General features: G+C 44.3%; 1 protein-coding gene across 1 annotated transcript in view; it reads right to left on the bottom strand.

The window, feature by feature from the left end:
- LOC133617621 (polyamine-transporting ATPase 13A3-like) overlaps positions 1–20,987 on the bottom strand; it is a 139,445-nt gene that overhangs the window by 55,482 nt on the left and 62,976 nt on the right. The window contains exons 20-25 of the mRNA XM_061977703.2: positions 17,975–18,099; positions 17,753–17,910; positions 12,803–12,928; positions 12,621–12,700; positions 12,495–12,537; positions 2,277–2,386 (exon numbers count right to left, since the gene is read on the bottom strand). Of these exons, the coding sequence (XP_061833687.2) occupies positions 2,277–2,386; positions 12,495–12,537; positions 12,621–12,700; positions 12,803–12,928; positions 17,753–17,910; positions 17,975–18,099 (642 nt within the window). The remainder of the gene's footprint in view (positions 1–2,276; positions 2,387–12,494; positions 12,538–12,620; positions 12,701–12,802; positions 12,929–17,752; positions 17,911–17,974; positions 18,100–20,987) is intronic.

Raw genomic sequence — 20,987 nt, 5'->3', positions numbered from 1 at the left:
ACTTTAAAAATTAGGTCTTCATGGCTTCCACGGAAATCATCGGGTGGGCAAGACCTGTCCACAAGAAGCCCTGGATAGCCCAAGCTACGTTGGACATTATCAACAACCGAAGAGCTGCTCAGCTGCGAGGGAACATGGACATGTATCAATGCATTAACAGCCAACAAAACATCCCCATCCGATGTGATAGAGAAACATTCTGGAGCAATCAGGCGACAGCCATGGAGTCAGCTTCACAAAATAACAACCTGCGACAGCTTTTCAATTTCCTCCGCCAAGGAAAAGTGGGCCCCCATCAGCGCTGCTTCCTAGTAAAGGACATGGCAGGCCTCTCAACAGAACCCGACTGCTTCAACCAATGGAAAGAGCACTTCAACAAGCTCCTTAACATCCCTCCTGTTCTAAAAGACCCCACCGTTACAAGCCACTCCGCCACTAACTCGGACTTCCCCATCATCCCCGTATCCCCAGCTGAAGTCAAAGCAGCCCTGTCAAGACTCAAGAATGGCAAAGCTCCCGGAATTTGTACCATCACAGCAGAGATGCTGAAGGCGGGGGGCGACAACATCATCCTATGGCTCACACAACCTTGTGTGGGTCCCTGAGTTGCTGCCAGATGACTGGAGGCGGGGCATTATACTTCCCTTCTGGAAACACAAGGGAGATCAGCTGACCTGCAGCTACCACAGAGGCTTCACCCTCCTTTCCATCCCCGGCAAACTCTTCACCCGCATCCCACGAGGACAACAACAAGCCGGATTCATGCTGCTCTCCGGCTCATAATAGAAGTTCAGAAAGGACCAGCACTTCTTCATCGCCTTTATTGACCTTGAGGCTGCCTTTGCCACAGTGGACCATGGGACCCTCTGGAACATCCTGAAGTCCCTTGGAGCGCCAACCAAAATCCTCACACTCTTCAGACAGCTGTACCAAGGTGCTGAAAGCTGCGTATGAGTGAATTGTCGGGACTCCGAGTGGTTCCTCATAAACAGCGGGGTAAGGCAGGGATGTGTCGCACCTCCTGAGCTCTTCAAGTTGCTTCATGCAGACGAGGCACGAACAGAGTGGGCGGGACAGCGACAATCCTGAGACCTCAATGTAATATCACAGTTCTGCAGACCTTTGTTATAGAAAGTTCTGCAGAACAGTAATATTATATCAAATGATTGGAGTTTTTTTATCCTTTTGCCTTTATTTTTTGCCGTGTTTATTGCATCTTTTTTTTCTCATGCTTGAACTTTGCTGTAGAACTCTGCCTCCGTCTGACATTCGCCGCTCCGTTAGAAAAATCCTGCCCACTCTGTTCGTGCCTCGTCTGCATTAAGCAAAGACTTGTATGTCACTCAGAAGTGTAGATTCTAACGGGCGCCCACACCACAAACAAACGGCAGCAGAAACAGCAGCTGCAATACCCCCAGACAGCCAGCACCACTCGATCAAATCAAAGCGATCGAAAAAACTGCGACCGGCAACCGCACGCCTTTTCACCTGCTTTCACTACGCCACCTACTCAGTGGCCTAGTAGTTAGAGTGTCCGCCCTGAGATTGGTAGGTCATGAGTTCAAACCCCGGCCGAGTCATACTAAAGACTATAAAAATGGGACCCATTACCTCCCTGCATTAAGGGTTTGAATTGGGGGTTAATTCACCAAAAATGATTCCCATGTGCGGCCACCGCTGCTGGTCACGGCTCCCCTCACCTCCCAGGGGGTGTTCAAGGGTGATGGGTCAAATGCAGAGGACAAATTTCGCCACACCTAGTGTGTGTGTGACAATCATTGGTACTTTAACTTTAACTTGTTCATGCTGCTTAGCAAGACCCGTGTCATGTGACTTCAAACTTGACACTTCATTGGCTGGTTCTGAGACAGGATTGATCGCCTAGTCTTAATTTACCGGAAGTGAGTCTTGCATTTTGAAGCAGCAAATTTTTCGACCCAGACACTAAATTTTTTTACTTTGAATTTTTTTACACTGAATGTTTTACACTGTATTTTATTGCACTGATTTGTTTACACTTACATTTTATACACCGAATTTTAAAACACTTAATTTATTTTCAATGAAATTGAGCCAAACTAGCCCACTTCGGCTGGCGGTAGAGTTTCTACTTTAGTTTACTTTGAGTTTATTACTACGTACATTATCAACAACCATGTTCCAATGTGAGATCCTTTGCTCAATTTCTAATGACCCACTTGCACTGGCTACAGCCCGGGTAGCAACACCAACAATCAAACCTGGACTAAACTGCCTCATTTAGTAAATAAATGTACCTAATGAGGGTGGTTACGCAGGAGATGTTTGGGATGGAGGACGTGAAGGGAGAAGCCACTGAGGCCTCTAGTTCAGACAGAGAGATTCCACTGTGCGCTTTCTTAAGGGCCTAAAAGTGAGAGAGACAATGTCATCACTGAAACAAGACAGACAACAATCTGTAAAATTGTATTTGTAACAATAGTCTGCGTATCATACAGTACATCAAAAAGTCAGATCACTGCATATACGGAGTACAGCGTGTGCATGTGTTTTATATAGATATCGAGATATAGATATACTGCATCTGAAAAAATAATTTCTCGTTATGGTCTTTAAAGTTGGGTGGATATATTTTGCTTCTCCTTGCTCCTTTTTAACCAGACAGATCTGTATAGTTGTTATGGAGGGTGTTAGGGGAATGTTTTCCCACCTTTGAGCAAAATGGCACGCCTTAGAACAGGGGTCGGCAACCTTTAGCATACAAAGAGCCATTGGAACCCATTTCCCCCCAAATAAAACCCACCTAGAGCCACGAACTCTGTTAGATTCCTAAAAAGACGATAACACCACTTATAGTTTCCTTACACTTGTGCTATAGGACTTATGAAAATAAACACTTATTTGATGTATTTCTGGGTATAACGAAGCAAAAAAAATTAGAAAAAAATACGACTTTTGCATATTCATTTGACTAAAAATTTAAAACAACTACTTAGTCATCAACAAAAACAGCGAATTACCGTATTTTTCGGACTATAAATCCCAGTTTTTTTCATAGTTTGGCCGGGCTCCAGTGCGACTTATATATGTTTTTTTCCTTCTTTTTTATGCATTTTCGGCAGGTGCGACTTATACTCCGGTGCGACTTATACTCCGAAAAATACGGTAATAAAAATGTAAATAAATAAAATGTTTCTCTTTTTTGATCCGTCCATTGCTAGGGGTAGACCGCTAAAAACAATACAATTGCATGGCAGCAAGAGATGTCGCATAAAGGCTGTGACATACATTTCCATCGACAATATGTTTTATTTTCATACGTCAAGATCCCAGAACTCTCCAAAATAACAACTGTTAAATTAAAATAAACTAAATAAAATGAAATATAATAAATCAAGTAACCAGTATTTGTTGACATTCGGTTTCAAAGCCAAAGGGAGCCACGGCGGAGGCATGAAAGAGCCGCATGCGTCTCCAGAGCCGCGGGTTGCAGACCCCTGCCTTAGAACAATGTTCCATCTAATTGTTTCATGTGTCCGAGCAAACGTAAAAACTTCCTGAGCATTCAGTGGAGCGCATGTGAGCAACATCAAACGTGCATACTGTGTGCACAAGCAGCAGACCTGTTCTCATATAAGTGATTTGACCCACTTACAATGAAAAGAACAACAACATCTTTATTTTCATGAGCTGTGTACAAGTATTGTATGTCTGAGTGGGGTTCCTAATTTGGAAAATATTTGTACCCCCTTCAGAGATCACATTTAGTTCCCCTTAAAACATTCACACGTTGCACCATGAGATGTATGCATGGGATTAAGTGTACATTCCTGTAACTTTCTGTCTGCAAAATATGTTCTTATTAGCACTTCTGTGATCTAGTAACAGCATTTCATAATCAAAACCCAGACTGTGGAACAACCTTTCACTATCCATTAGCCCCTCCCAGTCTCTGAACCCGTTAAAGGCCTACTGAAATGCGATTTTCTTATTTAAACGAGGATAGCAGGTCCATTCTATGTGTCATACTTGATCATTTCGCGATATTGCCATATTTTTGCTTAAAGGATTTAGTAGAGAACATCGACGATAAAGTTTGCAACTTTTGGTCGCTGATAAAAAAGCCTTGCCTGTACCGGAAGTAGCAGACGATATGCGCGTGACGTCACAGGTTGTGGAGCTCCTCACATCTGCATATTGTTTACAATCATGGCCACCAGCAGCGAGAGCGATTCGGACCGAGAAAGTGACGATTTCCCCATTAATTTGAGCGAGGATGAAAGATTTGTGGATGAGGAAAGTGAGAGTGAAGAACTAGAGGGCAGTGGGAGCGATTCAGATAGTGAATGACTAAAACAGTAAATAAACACAAGACATATATATACTCTATTAGCCACAACACAACCAGGCTTATATATAACGTGCCACAAATTAATCCCGCATAACAAACACCTCCCCCCTCCCGTCCATATAATCCGCCAATACAACTCAAACACCTGCACAACACACTCAATCCCACAGCCCAAAGTAATGATCACCTCCCCAAAGTTCATACAGCACATATATTTCCCCAAAGTCCCCAAAGTTACGTATATAACATGCACATAGCGGCACGCACGTACGGGCAAGCGATCAAATGTTTGGAAGCCGCAGCTGCATGCGTACTCATGGTACCGTGTCTGTGTATCCAACTCAAAGTCCTCCTGGTAAGAGTCTCTGTTGTCCCAGTTCTCCACAGGCCAATGGTAAAGCTTGACTGTCATCTTTCGGGAATGTAAACAATGAAACACCGGCTGTGTTATCCGGCACAACAGTCAGGGGGTGCATTCTACGGCGGGGGTGCGTTATCCGGCACAACACCTGCCGCAATAAACCGCTTCCCACCTACAGCTTTCTTCTTTGCTGTCTCCATTGTTCATTGAACAAATTGCAAAAGATTCACCAACACAGATGTCCAGAATACTGTGGAATTTTGCGATGAAAACAGACGACTTAATAGCTGGCCACCATGCTGTCCCAAAATGTCCTCTACAAACCGTGACGTCACGCGCAGACGTCATCATACCGAGACGTTTTCAGCAGGATATTTTGCGCAAAATCTAAAATTGCACTTTAGTAAGCTAACCCGGCCGTATTGGCATGTGTTGCAATGTTAAGATTTCATCATTGATATATAAACTATCAGACTGTGTGGTCGGTAGTAGTGGGTTTCAGTAGGCCTTTTACTCCCTGGCGTTCAAATCCAGTTAGGCAGGATATCTTGCCCGTTTTATTTCTTGTTTTATACATTTTTGATTTATTTACTAAATGTTTGTATTTTAAGTGATATATTTTGCACTTTTTTTGAAGGTATATATTACTATTGTATTGTATTCATCCTTCGGTGTTACAATGTAAATGTGACACTGTGTGTACAATTTTTTTTTCAAATTATTTCTTATGTCTACAGCACTTTGGCCAACTGGGCTTGTTTTCAAATGTGTCTATATAAATAAATAAACTGAACTGAACTGGACTCCCTAAAGTTTTTGGTGTGTTTATGGCTGACAATAAACAGTTATGCTCAATAAAGTGATCTTTGAACTCCTGTCCCTCTTAAAGTGCCTGCACTGACGTTACAATAATTGAATAGTGTTGACGAACATTCATCTGTTGTGGCCGCTTGTTGTCATTATTGCTATTGTTTGTTTGCACTCCTTCTTTGTATACTGAACAAAAATTTAAACTTACTACTTTCGTTTTTTGCTACAAATTTTCATGAGTTGAACTCAAAGATGTAAAACTTTTGACTATATACACAAAATACCTGTTCCTCTCAAATATTGTTGACAAATATGCCAAAATCTGTGTTAGTGAGCATTCCATCTTTGCCAAGATAATCCATTACACCTTACAGGTGCGGCATATCCAAACTTGCCAACCATCCCGGATTTTCCGGGAGACTCCCGAAATTCAGCGCCTCTCCCGAAAACCTCCCGGGACAAATTTTCTCCCGAAAATCTCCCAAAATTCAGGCGGAGCTGGAGGCCACGCCCCCTCCAGCTCCATGCGGACCTGAGTGACGTGTCCACAACCTGTTTTCATGTCCGCTTTCCCACAATATAAACAGCGTGCCTGCCCAATCACATTATAACTGTAGAATGATCGAGGGCGAGTTCTTGGTTTCTTATGTGGGTTTATTGTTAGGCAGTTTCATTAACGTCCTCCCAGCGCGGTAACAACACACAACAACAGCAGTCATGTTTTCGTCTACCATAAAGCAGTTCGTCTGCCATAAACAGCAATGTTGTGACACTCTTAAACAGGACAATATTGCCATCTACTGTACATGCATATGTGACAATAACATCTACGGCTTTTAGAGAGTGCTGTGCACAACTGCGCACACAACAAGGAGACGAAGCAGAAGAACGAGGAAGATACAGCCATGGCGACGCCGACGACGAGTAAGATGAAGAAATACGCTTGTAAGTTCCAAGCCGCAGCTGCGATTGGACCTGGATAGACTCCGGGAAGAAATAGTGGACTACCAAGTGCTTGGCAGTGAAGATCTTCCTCAGGAAGCAAAGATTGACCGGTTTTGGGCCATGCTAGGGAGAGATGGAACATTCCAGACTCTAGTGCATTTGATGAAAGCACTTTTGTGCGTGCCACACAGCAATGCATCATCAGAGAGGGTGTTCAGCATGGTTAGAAAGATAGTGACAGAGAATAGAACAAGGATGGACAATTCAACCCTTAACTCAACAATGAGTAGATGAGTGTTATGTGTGTGTATATGTGTAAATAAATGAACACTGAAATTCAAGTATTTCTCTTATATATATATATAATAAAATATATATCTATATATATATATATAGCTAGAATTCACTGAAAGTCAAGTATTTCTTATATATATATATATATATATATATATATATATATGAAATACTTGACTTGGAGAATTCTAGCTGTAAATATACTCCTCCCCTCTTAACCACGCCCCCAACCACAGCCCCGCCCCGACCTCGCCCCACAACCCCCCACCCTCACCCCCCACCTCCCGAAATTGGAGGTCTCAAGGTTGGTAAGTATGGGCATATCAAGATGCTGATTAAACAGCATGATTATTGCACCTGTGCGCCTTAGGCTGCCCACAATAAAAGGCCACTCTGAAATGTGCAGTTTTGCTTTGTTGGGGGGGGAGTCGGGTCAGAAAAAGCAGTCAGTATCTGGTGTGAGCACCATTTGCCTCACGCACTGTAACACATCTCCTTGGCATAGAGTTGATCAGGTTGTTGATTGTGCCTGTAGAATGTTGGTCCACTCCTCTTCAATGGCTGTGCCAAGTTCTTGGAAGTGTATACGCTGATCCACAGCATCCCAAAGATGCTCAATGGCTGACATGTCCGCTGAGTACGCTGGACATGCAAGAACTGGGATGTTTTACGCTGCCAGGAATTGTGTACAGATCCTTGCAACATGGGGCCCTGCATTATCATTTTGCAACATGAATGGCCCAACAATGGGCCTCAGGATCTTGTATATTCAAAATGCCATTAATAAAATGCACTTGCATTCGTTGTCCATAACATACACCTGCCCATACCATAACCTCAACCCCACCATAGGCCATTCCATTCACAACGTTGACATCAGCAAACCGCTCTCCCACACGACACCAGACACGCTGTCTGCCATCTGCAGTAAACAGTGAAAACCGGGATTCATCCGTGACGAGAACACCTCTCCAACGTGCCAGACACCATCAAACGTGAGCATTTGCACACTCAAGTCGGTTACGACAACTAACTGCAGTCTGGTGGAGACCCGGATGAGGACGACAAGCATGCAGATGAACTTCCCTGAGACGGTTTCTCACAGTTTGAGCATAAATTCTTAGCTATGCAAACCGATTGTTGCAGCTGTCCGGGTAGCTGGTTTCAGACGATCAATGAGGTTCAGAAATAAACATTCAATTCCCGGGCAACAGCTCTGGTGGACATTCCTGCAGTCAGCATGCCATACTTGCCAACCCTCCCGGATTTTCCGGGAGACTCCCGAAATTCAGCGCCTCTCCCGAAAACCTCCCGGGACAAATTTTCTCCCGAAAATCTCCCGAAATTCAGGCGGAGCTGGAGGCCACGCCCCCTCCAGCTCCATGCGGACCCGAGTGACGTGTTGACAGCCTGTTCTCACGTCCGCTTTCCCACAATATAGGCGTGCCTGCCCAATCACGTTATAACTGTAGAATGATGGAGGGCGAGTTCTTGGTTTCTTATGTGGATTTATTGTTAGGCAGTTTCATTAACATCCAGAAATAAACATTCAATTCCCGGGCAACAGCTCTGGTGGACATTCCTGCAGTCAGCATGCCATACTTGCCAACCCTCCCGGATTTTCCGGGAGACTCCCGAAATTCAGCGCCTCTCCCGAAAACCTCCCGGGACAAATTTTCTCCCGAAAATCTCCCGAAATTCAGGCGGAGCTGGAGGCCACGCCCCCTCCAGCTCCATGCGGATCCGAGTGACGTGTTGACAGCCTGTTCTCACGTCCGCTTTACCACAATATAGGCGTGCCTGCCCAATCACGTTATAACTGTAGAATGATGGAGGGCGAGTTCTTGGTTTCTTATGTGGATTTATTGTTAGGCAGTTTCATTAACGTCCTCCCAGCGGGTAACAACACACAACAACAGCAGTCAAGTTTTCGTCTGCCGTAAAGCAGTTCGTCTGCCGTAAACAGCAATGATGTGACACTTTTAAACAGGACAATACTGCCCTCTACTGTACATGCATATGTGACCCACCCATAATGTGTCACATTTTTGTGTTGATTTATTTATTTTATTTTGTGGTTTGAATTCGTTTTTGGAGCGGTCATTATACATTTATCAGTATTCACATTGGTCAGTAGGGGGCAGTAGGGTGTTTCTTCCCAATTGAATGCTATCACCTGCAGACCGGAAGTGTCTTGTCATTCTGATGAGCGCGACCAGTCTGTGAACAATTGAAACGTCCTGTGTGCTTTTTCCTCCTGTATAACAGGTTAGTTTTGGTGAATAAACTCACTGAATAATATCCATGTGATCTTTATAAGTTTAAGTACACATTCTGATGGTGGAGCCTAACTCTAAAGTGTTTGTGAGTTGTAGTTTGTATTTGTGAATGAATCCAGTGCACAGCTGCAGTAATCAATACAAAAAGGCGACGTGAGTTCGCAATGTTTATATAGGAACTTCTGATCCTAATTCAGACTCCCAAATTAGAGCTCCCGTTTTCTTATTGATTTTACAATGTATATTTGTATAATGTGTGTGTTCTGAAATAGTGTCAGAGAATAGAACAAGGATGGACAATTCAACCCTTAACTCAACAATGAGTAGATGAGTGTTGTGTGTGTGTATATGTGTAAATAAATGAACACTGAAATTCAAGTATTTCTTTTATTTATATATATATATATATATATATATATATATATATATATATATATATATATATATATATATATATATATATATATATATATATATAATAATAAAAAATATATATATAGCTAGAATTCACTGAAAGTCAAGTATTTCTTATATATATATATATATATATATATATCTTAACCACGCCCCCGCCCCACCCCCGACCACGCCCCCACCCCCCACCTCCCGAAATCGGAGGTCTCAAGGTTGGCAAGTATGCAGCATGCCAACTGCACGCTCCCTCAAAACCTGCGACATCTGTGGCATTGTGCTGTGTGATAAAGCTGCACATTTTAGAGTGGCCATTTATTGTGGGCAGCATAAGGCACACCTGTGCAATAATCATGCTGTTTAATCCGCATCTTGATATGCCACACCTGTGAGGTGGGATGGATTATCTTGGCAAAGAAGAAATGCTCACTAACACAGATTTGTAAACAATATTTGAAAGGAATAGGTATTTTGTGTATATAGTCAAAGTTTTACATCTTTGACAAATGGGAGCAAAAACAAAAGTGTTGCCTTTATATTTTTGTTCAGTGTAGAATCAATTGTTAATTTTTAACTCGAGTCACCTCTCTTTATTTAGACAGCCTTAAAACTAAAAAAAAATATGGGAGGCCCCTTCCCTAAAGAAGGAAGGGTCCCAATGAGGGTTGTCATTGTTTTGATAATAAAATGATACATTGTTATCAAATGGACCATATCGAATTGGAGCATGTATGTTATTCTATTTTTTTTGTCCTGCCCCTTTCAGGCTTGTCCTTGACAGTTTGGTTATGTTTTAGTTTTTCCTCTGTTTGTCTGCGCTCTTATTTTGGTTGTTTCCTGCTTTTCTCCCTGAGTGCTATTTTCCCCCAGCTGTGGCTGATTGGCACCTGGCCACACCTGGTGTCAATCAGCCAGCTGCTATTTAAACCTGCCTTGCCATCCAGTCTGGGCTGGAGTAATGATTGTCGATGTCATTGTCTACTACTTGTTGTTTGTGGTAAGCTGTTCCTGTTTGATAGTTCCTAATAGCTATTTACAGTTTGCTGTCTCCTAGTTCTTTTGTTTCTTGTTTTCCTGTTAGCTATATCCAGTTAGCCGTTAGCTGTTTCCAGTTTTTCTGTTTGCTGGTTCCTGTTTTCAGTTTGGCTATTCCTAGTTCCTGGTTTGTGTTTTACAATTATTTTGAACATTAAATCATGTTTTCCTGCACCAATCCTGCCTTCTCTGCATCTTGGGGTTCGTCACCTACACCTTGTGACAGCCCCAGCCACTCAGACAAATCATATTGTTGATGCAGATTTACTTTCCAAAAGAGAAGTGTGGGATACTGCTCTTGTTGTCTTATTTGTATTTGACTTCATTAAAATGGATTTATATTAATGTTTGGCGCAGCCCAAGGAGCAAGGGACTATGATTACATACGAAATATAGACACTTTTTTAAATTAATTTTCATTTAAATTGTATGCCTTGCTGATATTGTCCATTCATCCATCCATCTTCTTCCGCTTATCCGAGGTCGGGTCGCGGGGGCAGCAGCCTAAGCAGGGAAGCACAGACATCCCTCTCCCCAGCCACTTCGTCCAGCTCTTCCCGGGGGATCCCGAGGCGTTCCCAGGCCAGCCGGGAGACATAGTCTTCCCAACGTGTCCTGGGTCTTCCCCGTGGCCTCCTACCGGTCGGACGTGCCCTAAACACCTCCGTAGGGAGGTGATCGGGTGGCATCCTGACCAGATGCCCGAACCACCTCATCTGGCTCCTCTCGATGTGGAGGAGCAGTGGCTTTACTTTGAGCTCCCCTCGGATGACAGAACTTCTCACCCTATCTCTAAGGGAGAGCCCCGCCACCCGGCGGAGGAAACTCATTTTGGCCGCTTGTACCCGTGATCTTATCCTTTCGGTCATAACCCAAAACTCATGACCATAGGTGAGGATGGGAACGTAGATCGACTGGTAAATTGAGAGCTTTGCCTTCCGGCTCAGCTCCTTCTTCACCACAACGAATCGATACAGCGTCTGCATTACTGAAGACGCCGCACCGATCCGCCTGTCGATCTCACGATCCACTCTTCCCTCACTCGTGAACAAGACTCCGAGGTACTTGAACTCCTCCACTTGGGGCAGGGTTTCCTCCCCAACCCGGAGATGACACTCCACCCTTTTCCGGGCGAGAACCATGGACTCGGACTTGGAGGTGCTGATTCTCATCCCAGTCGCTTCACACTCAGCTGCGAACCGATTCAGCGAGAGCTGAAGATCCTGGCCAGATGAAGCCATAAGGACCACATCATCTGCAAAAAGCAGAGACCTAATCCTGCAGCCACCAAACCGGATCCCCTCAACGCCCCTAGAAATGTGCCTAGAAATTCTGTCCATAAAAGTTATGAACAGAATCGGTGACCATTAATTTGTTTGTAATAAAAATACACTTGTTCCCTGTTTAACTGTATAGATATATTTAATGTGTCCACTACCTCTTATTTCAATGTTTATATATTTTTTTCAGAGGGCACTGTTTAGTTTCGTGGAGACAGATTGGCTCAGCCTCAGGCGACACTGCTATATTGAATTACATTTATCAAAGGGTGTTATTTTACCGCTAGAGGGCTCTCATTGTGTTAAAAAAAACATATTTAAAAAGCAGTAAACACGTTTTTATGCTCTTGCTGTGAACATATTCAACTTATAATCAATTACTCCTACTTCAGGGAAATGAGTTTACCACGGTCGGATCAGGCACTAATTAACAGTGATAAACGAGTGATTACTGTCATGTCCGTCTTTAGTGTCTTAAAATGCAGAATATTGATATTGATATTGATATTGATATTTTTGGTACACATTACAAACGAGGTATTCAATACTATTTGGTGTTTTCAAAATAACCAGTACATAGTGTGAGTGCTGCGATGAGGTGGCGACTTGTCCAGGGTGTACCCCGCCTTCCGCCCGATTGTAGCTGAGATAGGCTCCAGCGCCCCCCGCGACCCCGAGGGAATAAGCGGTAGAAAATGGATGGATGGATGGATAGTGTGAGTGGTGATTTGTACATACAGAATACTCACCCCACAGTCATTAGCGCCATCTCCACACATCCCTACCATGTAACTAGAAGATTAAAACATAACAATGAAAAATGCACGTCATTCTCTAAATGTTGTTTTTCATCAAAGTACATAACTATAGCTGACTCAATGTTTTGAAGGACTTCCACCAGCTGAGTCTTCTGGTCTGGAGTCATGCGAGCAAACACAGTGGCTCTCAAGAGGAACTGCAGCAGCCCCATGAAGAGAGAGAAAGTTTGACATCCAGGCATTTTCATTCTTTTAGTGTTAAACACAAAACACTAAAGTAGCCAAATTTATCTTAGTACCTTCTGGAAAAGTTCTGGAAAGTGTTGTGTGATGACAGCGAAGGCTTGGCCGCTTACAGCAAAATGATAGCCTTGCTCCTCCTCCTTGTCCTTCAACCCATCCCCAGCAAAGCTGACCTCAGCAGTCTGAATGAAGGAATACAAATAGAGGCATAAAGAACAGAACATTAAATATTGATGTCTTATCTTCCTCAGCCTTCCCGGTAAGGTATATTCAGGTGTACTGGAGAGGAGGCTACGTCGGATAGTCGAACCTCGGATTCAGGAGGAACAGTGTGGTTTTCGTCCTGGTCGTGGAAAAGTGGATCAGCTCTATACTCTCGGCATGGTTCTTGAGGGTGCATGGGAGTTTGCCAAACCAGTCTACATGTGCTTTGTGTACTTGGAGAAGGCATTCGACCGTGTCCCTCGGGAAGTCCTGTGGAGAGTGCTCAGAGAGTATGGGGTATCGGACTGTCTGATTGTGGTGGTCCGCTCCCTGTACGATCAGTGTCAGAGCTTGGTCCGCGATGCCGGCAGTAAGTCGGACACGTTTCCAGTGAGGGTTGGACTCCGCCAAGGCTGCCCTTTGTCACCGATTCTGTTCATAACTTTTATGGACATAATTTCAAGGCGCAGTCAAGGCGTTGAGGGGATACGGTTTGGTGGCTGCAGGATTAGGTCTCTGCTTTTTGCAGATGATGTGGTCCTGATGGCTTCATCTGGCCAGGATCTTCAGCTCTCACTGGATCGATTCGCAGCCGAGTGTGAAGCGACTGGGATGAGAATCAGCACCTCCAAGTCCGAGTCCATGGTTCTCGCCCGAAAAAGGGTGGAATGCCTGAGGAGCGCACCTCGGGACACGCCCGTTGCCGGCGGGATGCACCACGGCACCACTCGCGTCCGCCTTCCCGACGGCCAAGATGGTGGCCGTTCCTTGGTCGCCCGCCTCGCCACCAGACTCGACCCTGGTGGATTCGGGGAGCTCCAGTTCGCCCCTCCGCCCTCTCTTGACTTTTGTTCCCGTGTTTCTGTTGGTTCCAGCTAGAGGACATCTGGGAGCTGTCCATAAGGAGGGGACACTGTCACAGCCAGGGCGCATTCCAATGCGCCCTCATCTGTTCGTCCTGAGGAGCGCACCTCGGGACACGCCCGTTGCCGGCGGGATGCACCACGGCACCACTCGCGTCCGCCTTCCCGACGGCCAAGATGGTGGCCGTTCCTTGGTCGCCCGCCTCGCCACCAGACTCGACCCTGGTGGATTCGGGGAGCTCCAGTTCGCCCCTCCGCCCTCTCTTGACTTTTGTTCCCGTGTTTCTGTTGGTTCCAGCTAGAGGACATCTGGGAGCTGTCCATAAGGAGGGGACACTGTCACAGCCAGGGCGCATTCCAATGCGCCCTCATCTGTTCGTCCTGACGAGCGCACCTCGGGACACGCCCACGGCCGCGGCGCACATCCAGGGACGCGCCGCGCGCGTCTCCGCTCTGCAGCAGCTGCCAGCTGCAATCATTCACTGGCAATCGGTGCACCTGTCGGTAATGAGGAAGCTGCCTTCATAAACCTGCTGAACCGGCCATCAGGCGCCGGAATATATAATATACTGTTGGCGTTCAGTAAGCTATTCTTCTGATGCTTGATGCAACTCTCGCTTTATGCTCTCTATCTGTCCTCTCTGTGCTTTCCCTGCGTTGATTGACGTGTCCACCCTCACCCCGCAGTTCCCTGTGTGCATCCCCGAGTCAACCTGTGCGTCTTGTGCTCCCGGATCTTCCCTGCCTCCCCCGCGCTTCCTGGTTTCTCGACTCCTCGCTCGCCCCGGACTACGACGACTCGCTCCTGCCTCTCGACCACGCTTCCGCCCCTGGACCACCCTTGTCTGACAGCCACACTCCTCTCAACACGCACCTTCAACACTTACGGTAAAACGTTCCAGTTAAATACTACACATAGTCTTACACCATACACACTCTTGGATTTTTGTCACACTCCATTTCCTTAGTTCGTATATTTAGTATTGTTTTATTATTATATATATTTGGACTATATATATAATAAATTATTGAACATAACAACGGCGTGGCGTAGTGGAAGAATGGCCGTGCGCGACCCGAGGGTCCCTGGTTCAATCCCCACCTAGTACCAACCTCGTCATGTCCGTTGTGTCCTGAGCAAGACACTTCACCCTTGCTCCTGATGGGTGCTGGTTAGCGCCTTGCATGGCAGCTCCCTCCATCAGTGTGTGAATGTGTGTGTGAATGGGTAAATGTGGAAGTAGTGTCAAAGCGCTTTGAGTACCTTGAAGGTAGAAAAGCGCTATACAAGTACAACCCATTTATCATTTTCATTTATTAACATTACAGCCCCCTGGTGTCTGAGCCGTCACCTCCCCTTAGTGATACACAACAGAACTGCCCTTAAGCCTTTTAAATAAACATGAACTGACTCTTTTTTTTCGCGCATTGATTTCTGTTTCCATAGCAGCACACGTCTGACTTCTGGCAACATGTGTGTTCCTACTTCCGGAATCAAACACAAGTGTGTGTTTTATTCATGGCAGACTTGGTAACTGACAACGGAGACAACTATTTTTGGACAAATTAGGATTTTCCGATCCCCGTCTTCCGCCATCCGAGTCACGTCCCTTGTTTCCTTGGACAGAGACACTTCACCCTTGCTCCTGATGGGTGGTGGTTAGGGCCTTGCATGGCAGCCCCCACCATCAGTGTGTGAATGTGTGTGTGGATGTGGAAATAGTATCAAAGCACTTTGCATACCTTAAAGAGGAACATTATCACAATTTCAGAATTGTTAAAACCATTAAAAATCAGTTCCCAGTGGCTTATTATATTTTTCGAAGTTTTTAAAATTTTTTTACCCATCACGCAATATCCCGAAAAAAAGCTTCAAAGTGCCTGATTTTAACCACCCGTCCATTTTCCTGTGACGTCACATAGTGAAGCCAACACAAACAAACATGGCGGAAAGAACAGCAAGCTATAGCGACATTAGCTCGGATTCAGACTCGGATTTCAGCGGCTTAAGCGATTCAACAGATTACGAATGTATTGAAACGGATGGTTGTAGTGTGGAGGCACGTAGCGAAAACGAAATTGAAGAAGAAACTGAAGCTATTGAGCCATATCGGTTTCAACCGTATGCAAGCGAAACCGACGAAAACGACACGACAGCCAGCGACACGGGAGAAAGCGAGGACGAATTCGGCGATCGCCTTCTAACCAACGATTGGTATGTGTTTGTTTGGCATTAAAGGAAACTAACAACTATGAACTAGGTTTACAGCATATGAAATACATTTGGCAACAACATGCACTTTGAGAGTGCAGACAGCCCAGTTTTCATAAATTAATATATTCTGGAGACATACCCTCATGTCAGCAGGCCAGGGAAGCTAGGGTCGATATTCTTCTCTTGATCATCTTCGGGACGGTGTGAGCCAAGACATCCAGGGGGTTTAGCTCGCTCGTCTGCGGGAACAAACTGCCGCCATTGCTGGCCGTGCAAGCGAGGTCCTTTGTCCCTGAATTGCTCACACACTCCGGCAGATTCAATGGGGGTCTGGCGGCAGATTTCTTTGACTTTATCGTTGGAAATGCATCTGCTTTGAGTGTCGCAGGATATCCACACATTCTTCCCATCTCCGTCGTAGCATAGCTTTCGTCGGTAAAGTGTGCGGAACAAACGTCCAATTTCTTGCCACTTTCGCATCTTTGGGCCACTGGTGCAACTTGAATCCGTCCCTGTTCGTGTTGTTACACCCTCCGACAACACACCGACGAGGCATGATGTCTCCAAGGTACGGAAAACAGTCGAAAAAACGGAAAATAACAGAGCTGATTTGACTCAGTGATTGCTTCCCGATGCGACGTCACATTGTGACGTCATCGCTCCGAGAGCGAATATTAGAAAGGCGTTTATTTCGCCAAAATTCACCCATTTAGAGTTCGGAAATCGGTTAAAAAAATATATGGTCTTTTTTCTGCAACATCAAGGTATATATTGACGCTTACATAGGTCTGGTGATAATGTTCCCCTTTAAAGGTAGAAAAGCGCTATACAAGTATAACCCGTTTACCTGTCTGGCTAGCTCAGCTGTGCACAAACAAAACATGAAATAATACTTTACAAATACTGTAATATGATTGTTCATGTTTTTCAGTCAGTACAGATTGGTGTTCTATCACAGTGCTGTGTATTACAAACTCAAACACGTTTCGTGTTGTTGTAGAAACTAGCTTATCTCTTGCCGTAGTTAGCTTTCACGGCTAATACGTAGCATGGCGATATGTTAGTATGCGAGAAAAAGAGTTCCTCAGTGTTCACTTTTACAATAACAATGTTGCTACAGTTTGGTTATTATACAGGTTACAGAACGTAAATTAAGTATTGTTGACGGTTTTTGAATGCATTTTTAAAGTGATATAGAGGTAGAATTGATTGCAAACATTAGGTGCATTGCTAGCCACCAAGAAACAGACACGTTTTACATGCTGCGAAGTGAAAATACCACAACGTTTTGTCTTGTTGTCTCTCATAATGATTGTGAACGATTCCAAAAAAAGTGCAGTCCCCCTTCAAGGACTACACCTCTACAGTGACCATAGAATGGCAGAGCCGTTTGATTTTGCCATCCAGCAGAGCGGAGGGAGCACTTTTAACGCTTTCGGACTTTATACCAGATCGAAGAAAAGAAACACACAAATAGATGTAGCAATTTATCGATGACCGTAACGTTATCAAATTAATTTTCATTTATCGTTTCTTTGATTGACGTATTAACTATCGGCCCAGTCCTACAATTGTATGACATTTTTAATGCCTCTGGACATTGTATTTAATGCTTTTTAATGCCAATTAATGCCTTAATTTGGGCTAAATCCATTTGATGACTTTGAATGCCCCACGGAAACCCTGACATTTCCATTTTTTGTATTATTGAGTCTGTGTTTCACCTGATTGTTGTTCACAACATAGTTGTCAGAATAGCGCCATGTGATACTCGCTGGGTTCTCATTGTTTGGAGGCACAGCATCAGCAATAATAATGTTCTGATGGGCTTGAACCATCCCACAGTCTCGAGCCACCGATATTGCTGTTGACATGTTGTCACCTAAAAAAGGACATTGTTCAGTGAACTACAGACACTGATGACACAACAAGTTGACTTTGGTTACCTGTGACCATCAAAGTCCGAATGTTGGCTTGCTGTAAGTCAAGCAACACCCCAGCAGTCTGTTCTTTGATTTTGTTCTGCATGACGATCAAGCCTAGGAAGTCCATGTTGGTCTCTAACTGCTCTCTGTTAAGGCCAGGCACACACACACACACACACACACACACACACACTCACACATCAGAATGTTAAATAAATTAAAGGCTTACTGAAACCCACTACTACCGACCACGCAGTCTGATAGTTTATATATCAATGATGAAATCTTAACATTGCAACACTAAAGTGCAATTTTAAATTTCGCGCAAAATATCCTGCTGAAAACGTCTCCGTATGATGACGCCGGCACATGACGTCACGGATTGTAGAGGACATTTTGGGACAGCATGGTGGCCAGCTATTAAGTCGTCTGTTTTCATCGCAAAATTCCACAGTATTCTGGACATCTGAGTTGGTGAATCTTTTGCAATTTGTTCAATGAACAATGGAGACAGCAAAGAAGAAAGCTGTAGGTGGGAAGCGGTGTATTGCGGGTGGCTGCAGCAACACAAACACAGCCGGTGTTTCATTGTTTACATTCCCAAAAGATGACAGTCAAGCTTTACCATTGGCCTGTGGAGAACTGGGACAACAGAGACTCTTACCAGGAGGACTTTGAGTTGGATGCGCAGACGCGGTACCGTGAGTACGCATGCAGCTGCGGCTTCCAAACATTTGATCGCATGCCCGTACGTACGTGCCGCTATGTGCATGTCACGTACGTAACTTTGGGGACTTTGGGGAAATATATGTGCTGTATGAACTTTGGGGAGGTGAACGGTACTTTGGGCCGTTGGATTGAGTGTGTTGTGCAGGTGTTTGAGTTGTATTGGCGGGTTATATGGACGGGAGGGGGGAGGTGTTTGTTATGCGGGATTAATTTGTGGCATATTAAATATAAACCTGGTTGTGTTGTGGCTAATAGAGTATATATATGTCTTGTGTTTATTTACTGTTTTAGTTGAATATCAGGTCCCAACCGCCTCTCACAGCATCTTCCCTATCTGAATCGCTCCCACTGCCCTCTAGTCCTTCACTCTCACTTTCCTCATCCACAAATCTTTCATCCTTGCTCAAATTAATGGGGAAATCGTCTCTTTCTCGGTAGGAATCGCTCTCGCTGCTGGTGGCCATGATTGTAAACAATGTGCAGATGTGAGGAGCTCCACAACCTGTGACGTCACGCGCATATCGTCTGCTACTTCCGGTAGAGGCAAGGCTTTTTTATCAGCGACCAAAAGTTGCGAACTTTATCGTCGATGTTAAATCCTTTCAGCAAAAATATGGCAATATCGCGAAATAATCAAGTATGACACATAGAATGGACCTGCTATCCCTGTTTAAATAAGAAAATCGCATTTCAGTAGGCCTTTAAGTTAGCCAGAGTATTATACATCACGGAATTGAAGGGTTTTAATATTGTTTGCCTGGTATTTGCGCATCTCCAAATCCTTCTCTTCCTGTTTAGTTACATGTATGTTAATTTACCAGAAATAACAACCCCAACCATTATGTAGAACACTCTGGAAAATGTGACACTAAATGTTTATGTCACTCAACATTTGTCTAATGTTTGTATATCGTGGAAAATATTTGCATGAGGCTTGCATGTCTTCCGAACCTATAGGGGGTGCCACAAATTAATGGTCATGTGAAATAAATAGAACAAACCTTGACGCCAATGAGACCGTACAGGCTGTGATTGGTTGGTTGGTAGTAGATTATTTTTTGTGTTCCAACAACTCATTTAGAGGACATACAGTTAATCACTAAAAACTGATCGTTTAAAATAACTTTGAACACGGTCAGCATGTTTAACGACGCCCATATTTGTAAAATAACTGTCACCTTGCGGCATGGTAGCAGTAGTTGTGACTCCAAGATGCGGGGACAGGAGACAGCATGCAAGTAAAATGCATTTTATTTACAAAAACAAAACTAGTGCAGCTGGGAGTGCACACAAAGTCTACACAAGGTAGCCAAAAGCAACAAAGTAGGGATGGGACAAAATGAGCCGAGGCTTCGAGGCGTGTGTCGAGTAATGGGGGGTCAGGGGGGAAATTACGTGAACTCGTATCTAGGCTTGCTTCATGTAGGGGAGAAATGTTGGCATGTAAAGCCTCGCTGCCAGGTCATACCATGTGATTACTTCGAGAATCGGTTCAGGCTCGCTGCCCGACCGCATCACGTGACTGCTTTGAGACGCGGTTCAGATTCTGCTGTGAGAGATTCGACAGCACATGAACCGCCCAAGTTCTACTAAAATGTGGGCTTTTGAGAGTTGCAGTCAGTGTGGAATCTGGACAGAGAATAATCCATAAATATATAATAATCCAAGCAGTCTACTGCTTTGTAAACAATATTAAACAACCGACTTTTACCAGAGTTTAAACAATTTTCTGGTAGCATAATGGTGTATGTCAATGCCTTTTCTGCCACCAGACAAGGGTACAATCCTCTGCAACATTAATTTCTAATTGTGTGTATCACAGAAATAAACATGAGAAGACTCATGCTGTTTTCATTCTCTTTTAATAAGACATCCAAAAATGAATATTTGTGTAAGGCATACTGTATTAATTATTTTTTTAATCAAAAATCTAGAAGCCAACAACTGGATGATGGATAAATTGCAGCAAGAAAAACAAAAATCACTTAAAACTAAAAGTAAATACTAAATATCCCCTGCTGTGTTCGGCATTGTCCAAGTTTCATTAAAGTGTCATCTTCCTCTTTAAGTCCATATGCCATTTTCCCAAGGTGACAGAAAACACACTACCTGCCTGTATCGGATCGCCTGATTGTGGCGGTCCACTCCCTGTATGATCAGTGTCAAAGCTTGGTACGCATTGCCGGCAGTAAGTCGGACCCGTTTCCAGTGAGGGCTGGCTGCCCTTTGTCATCGATTCTGTTTACAACGTTTATGGACAATAGGCCCCATTCAGCAATAAGTTCCTAACTTTTCGTCTTATCTT

The sequence above is a fragment of the Nerophis lumbriciformis genome, linkage group LG18 (assembly GCF_033978685.3).
Source record: "Nerophis lumbriciformis linkage group LG18, RoL_Nlum_v2.1, whole genome shotgun sequence".
Lineage (NCBI taxonomy): Eukaryota > Metazoa > Chordata > Actinopteri > Syngnathiformes > Syngnathidae > Nerophis > Nerophis lumbriciformis.
Note: the sequence above shows the minus strand (reverse complement) of the source record. Positions and strands in the feature narration are given on the sequence as shown.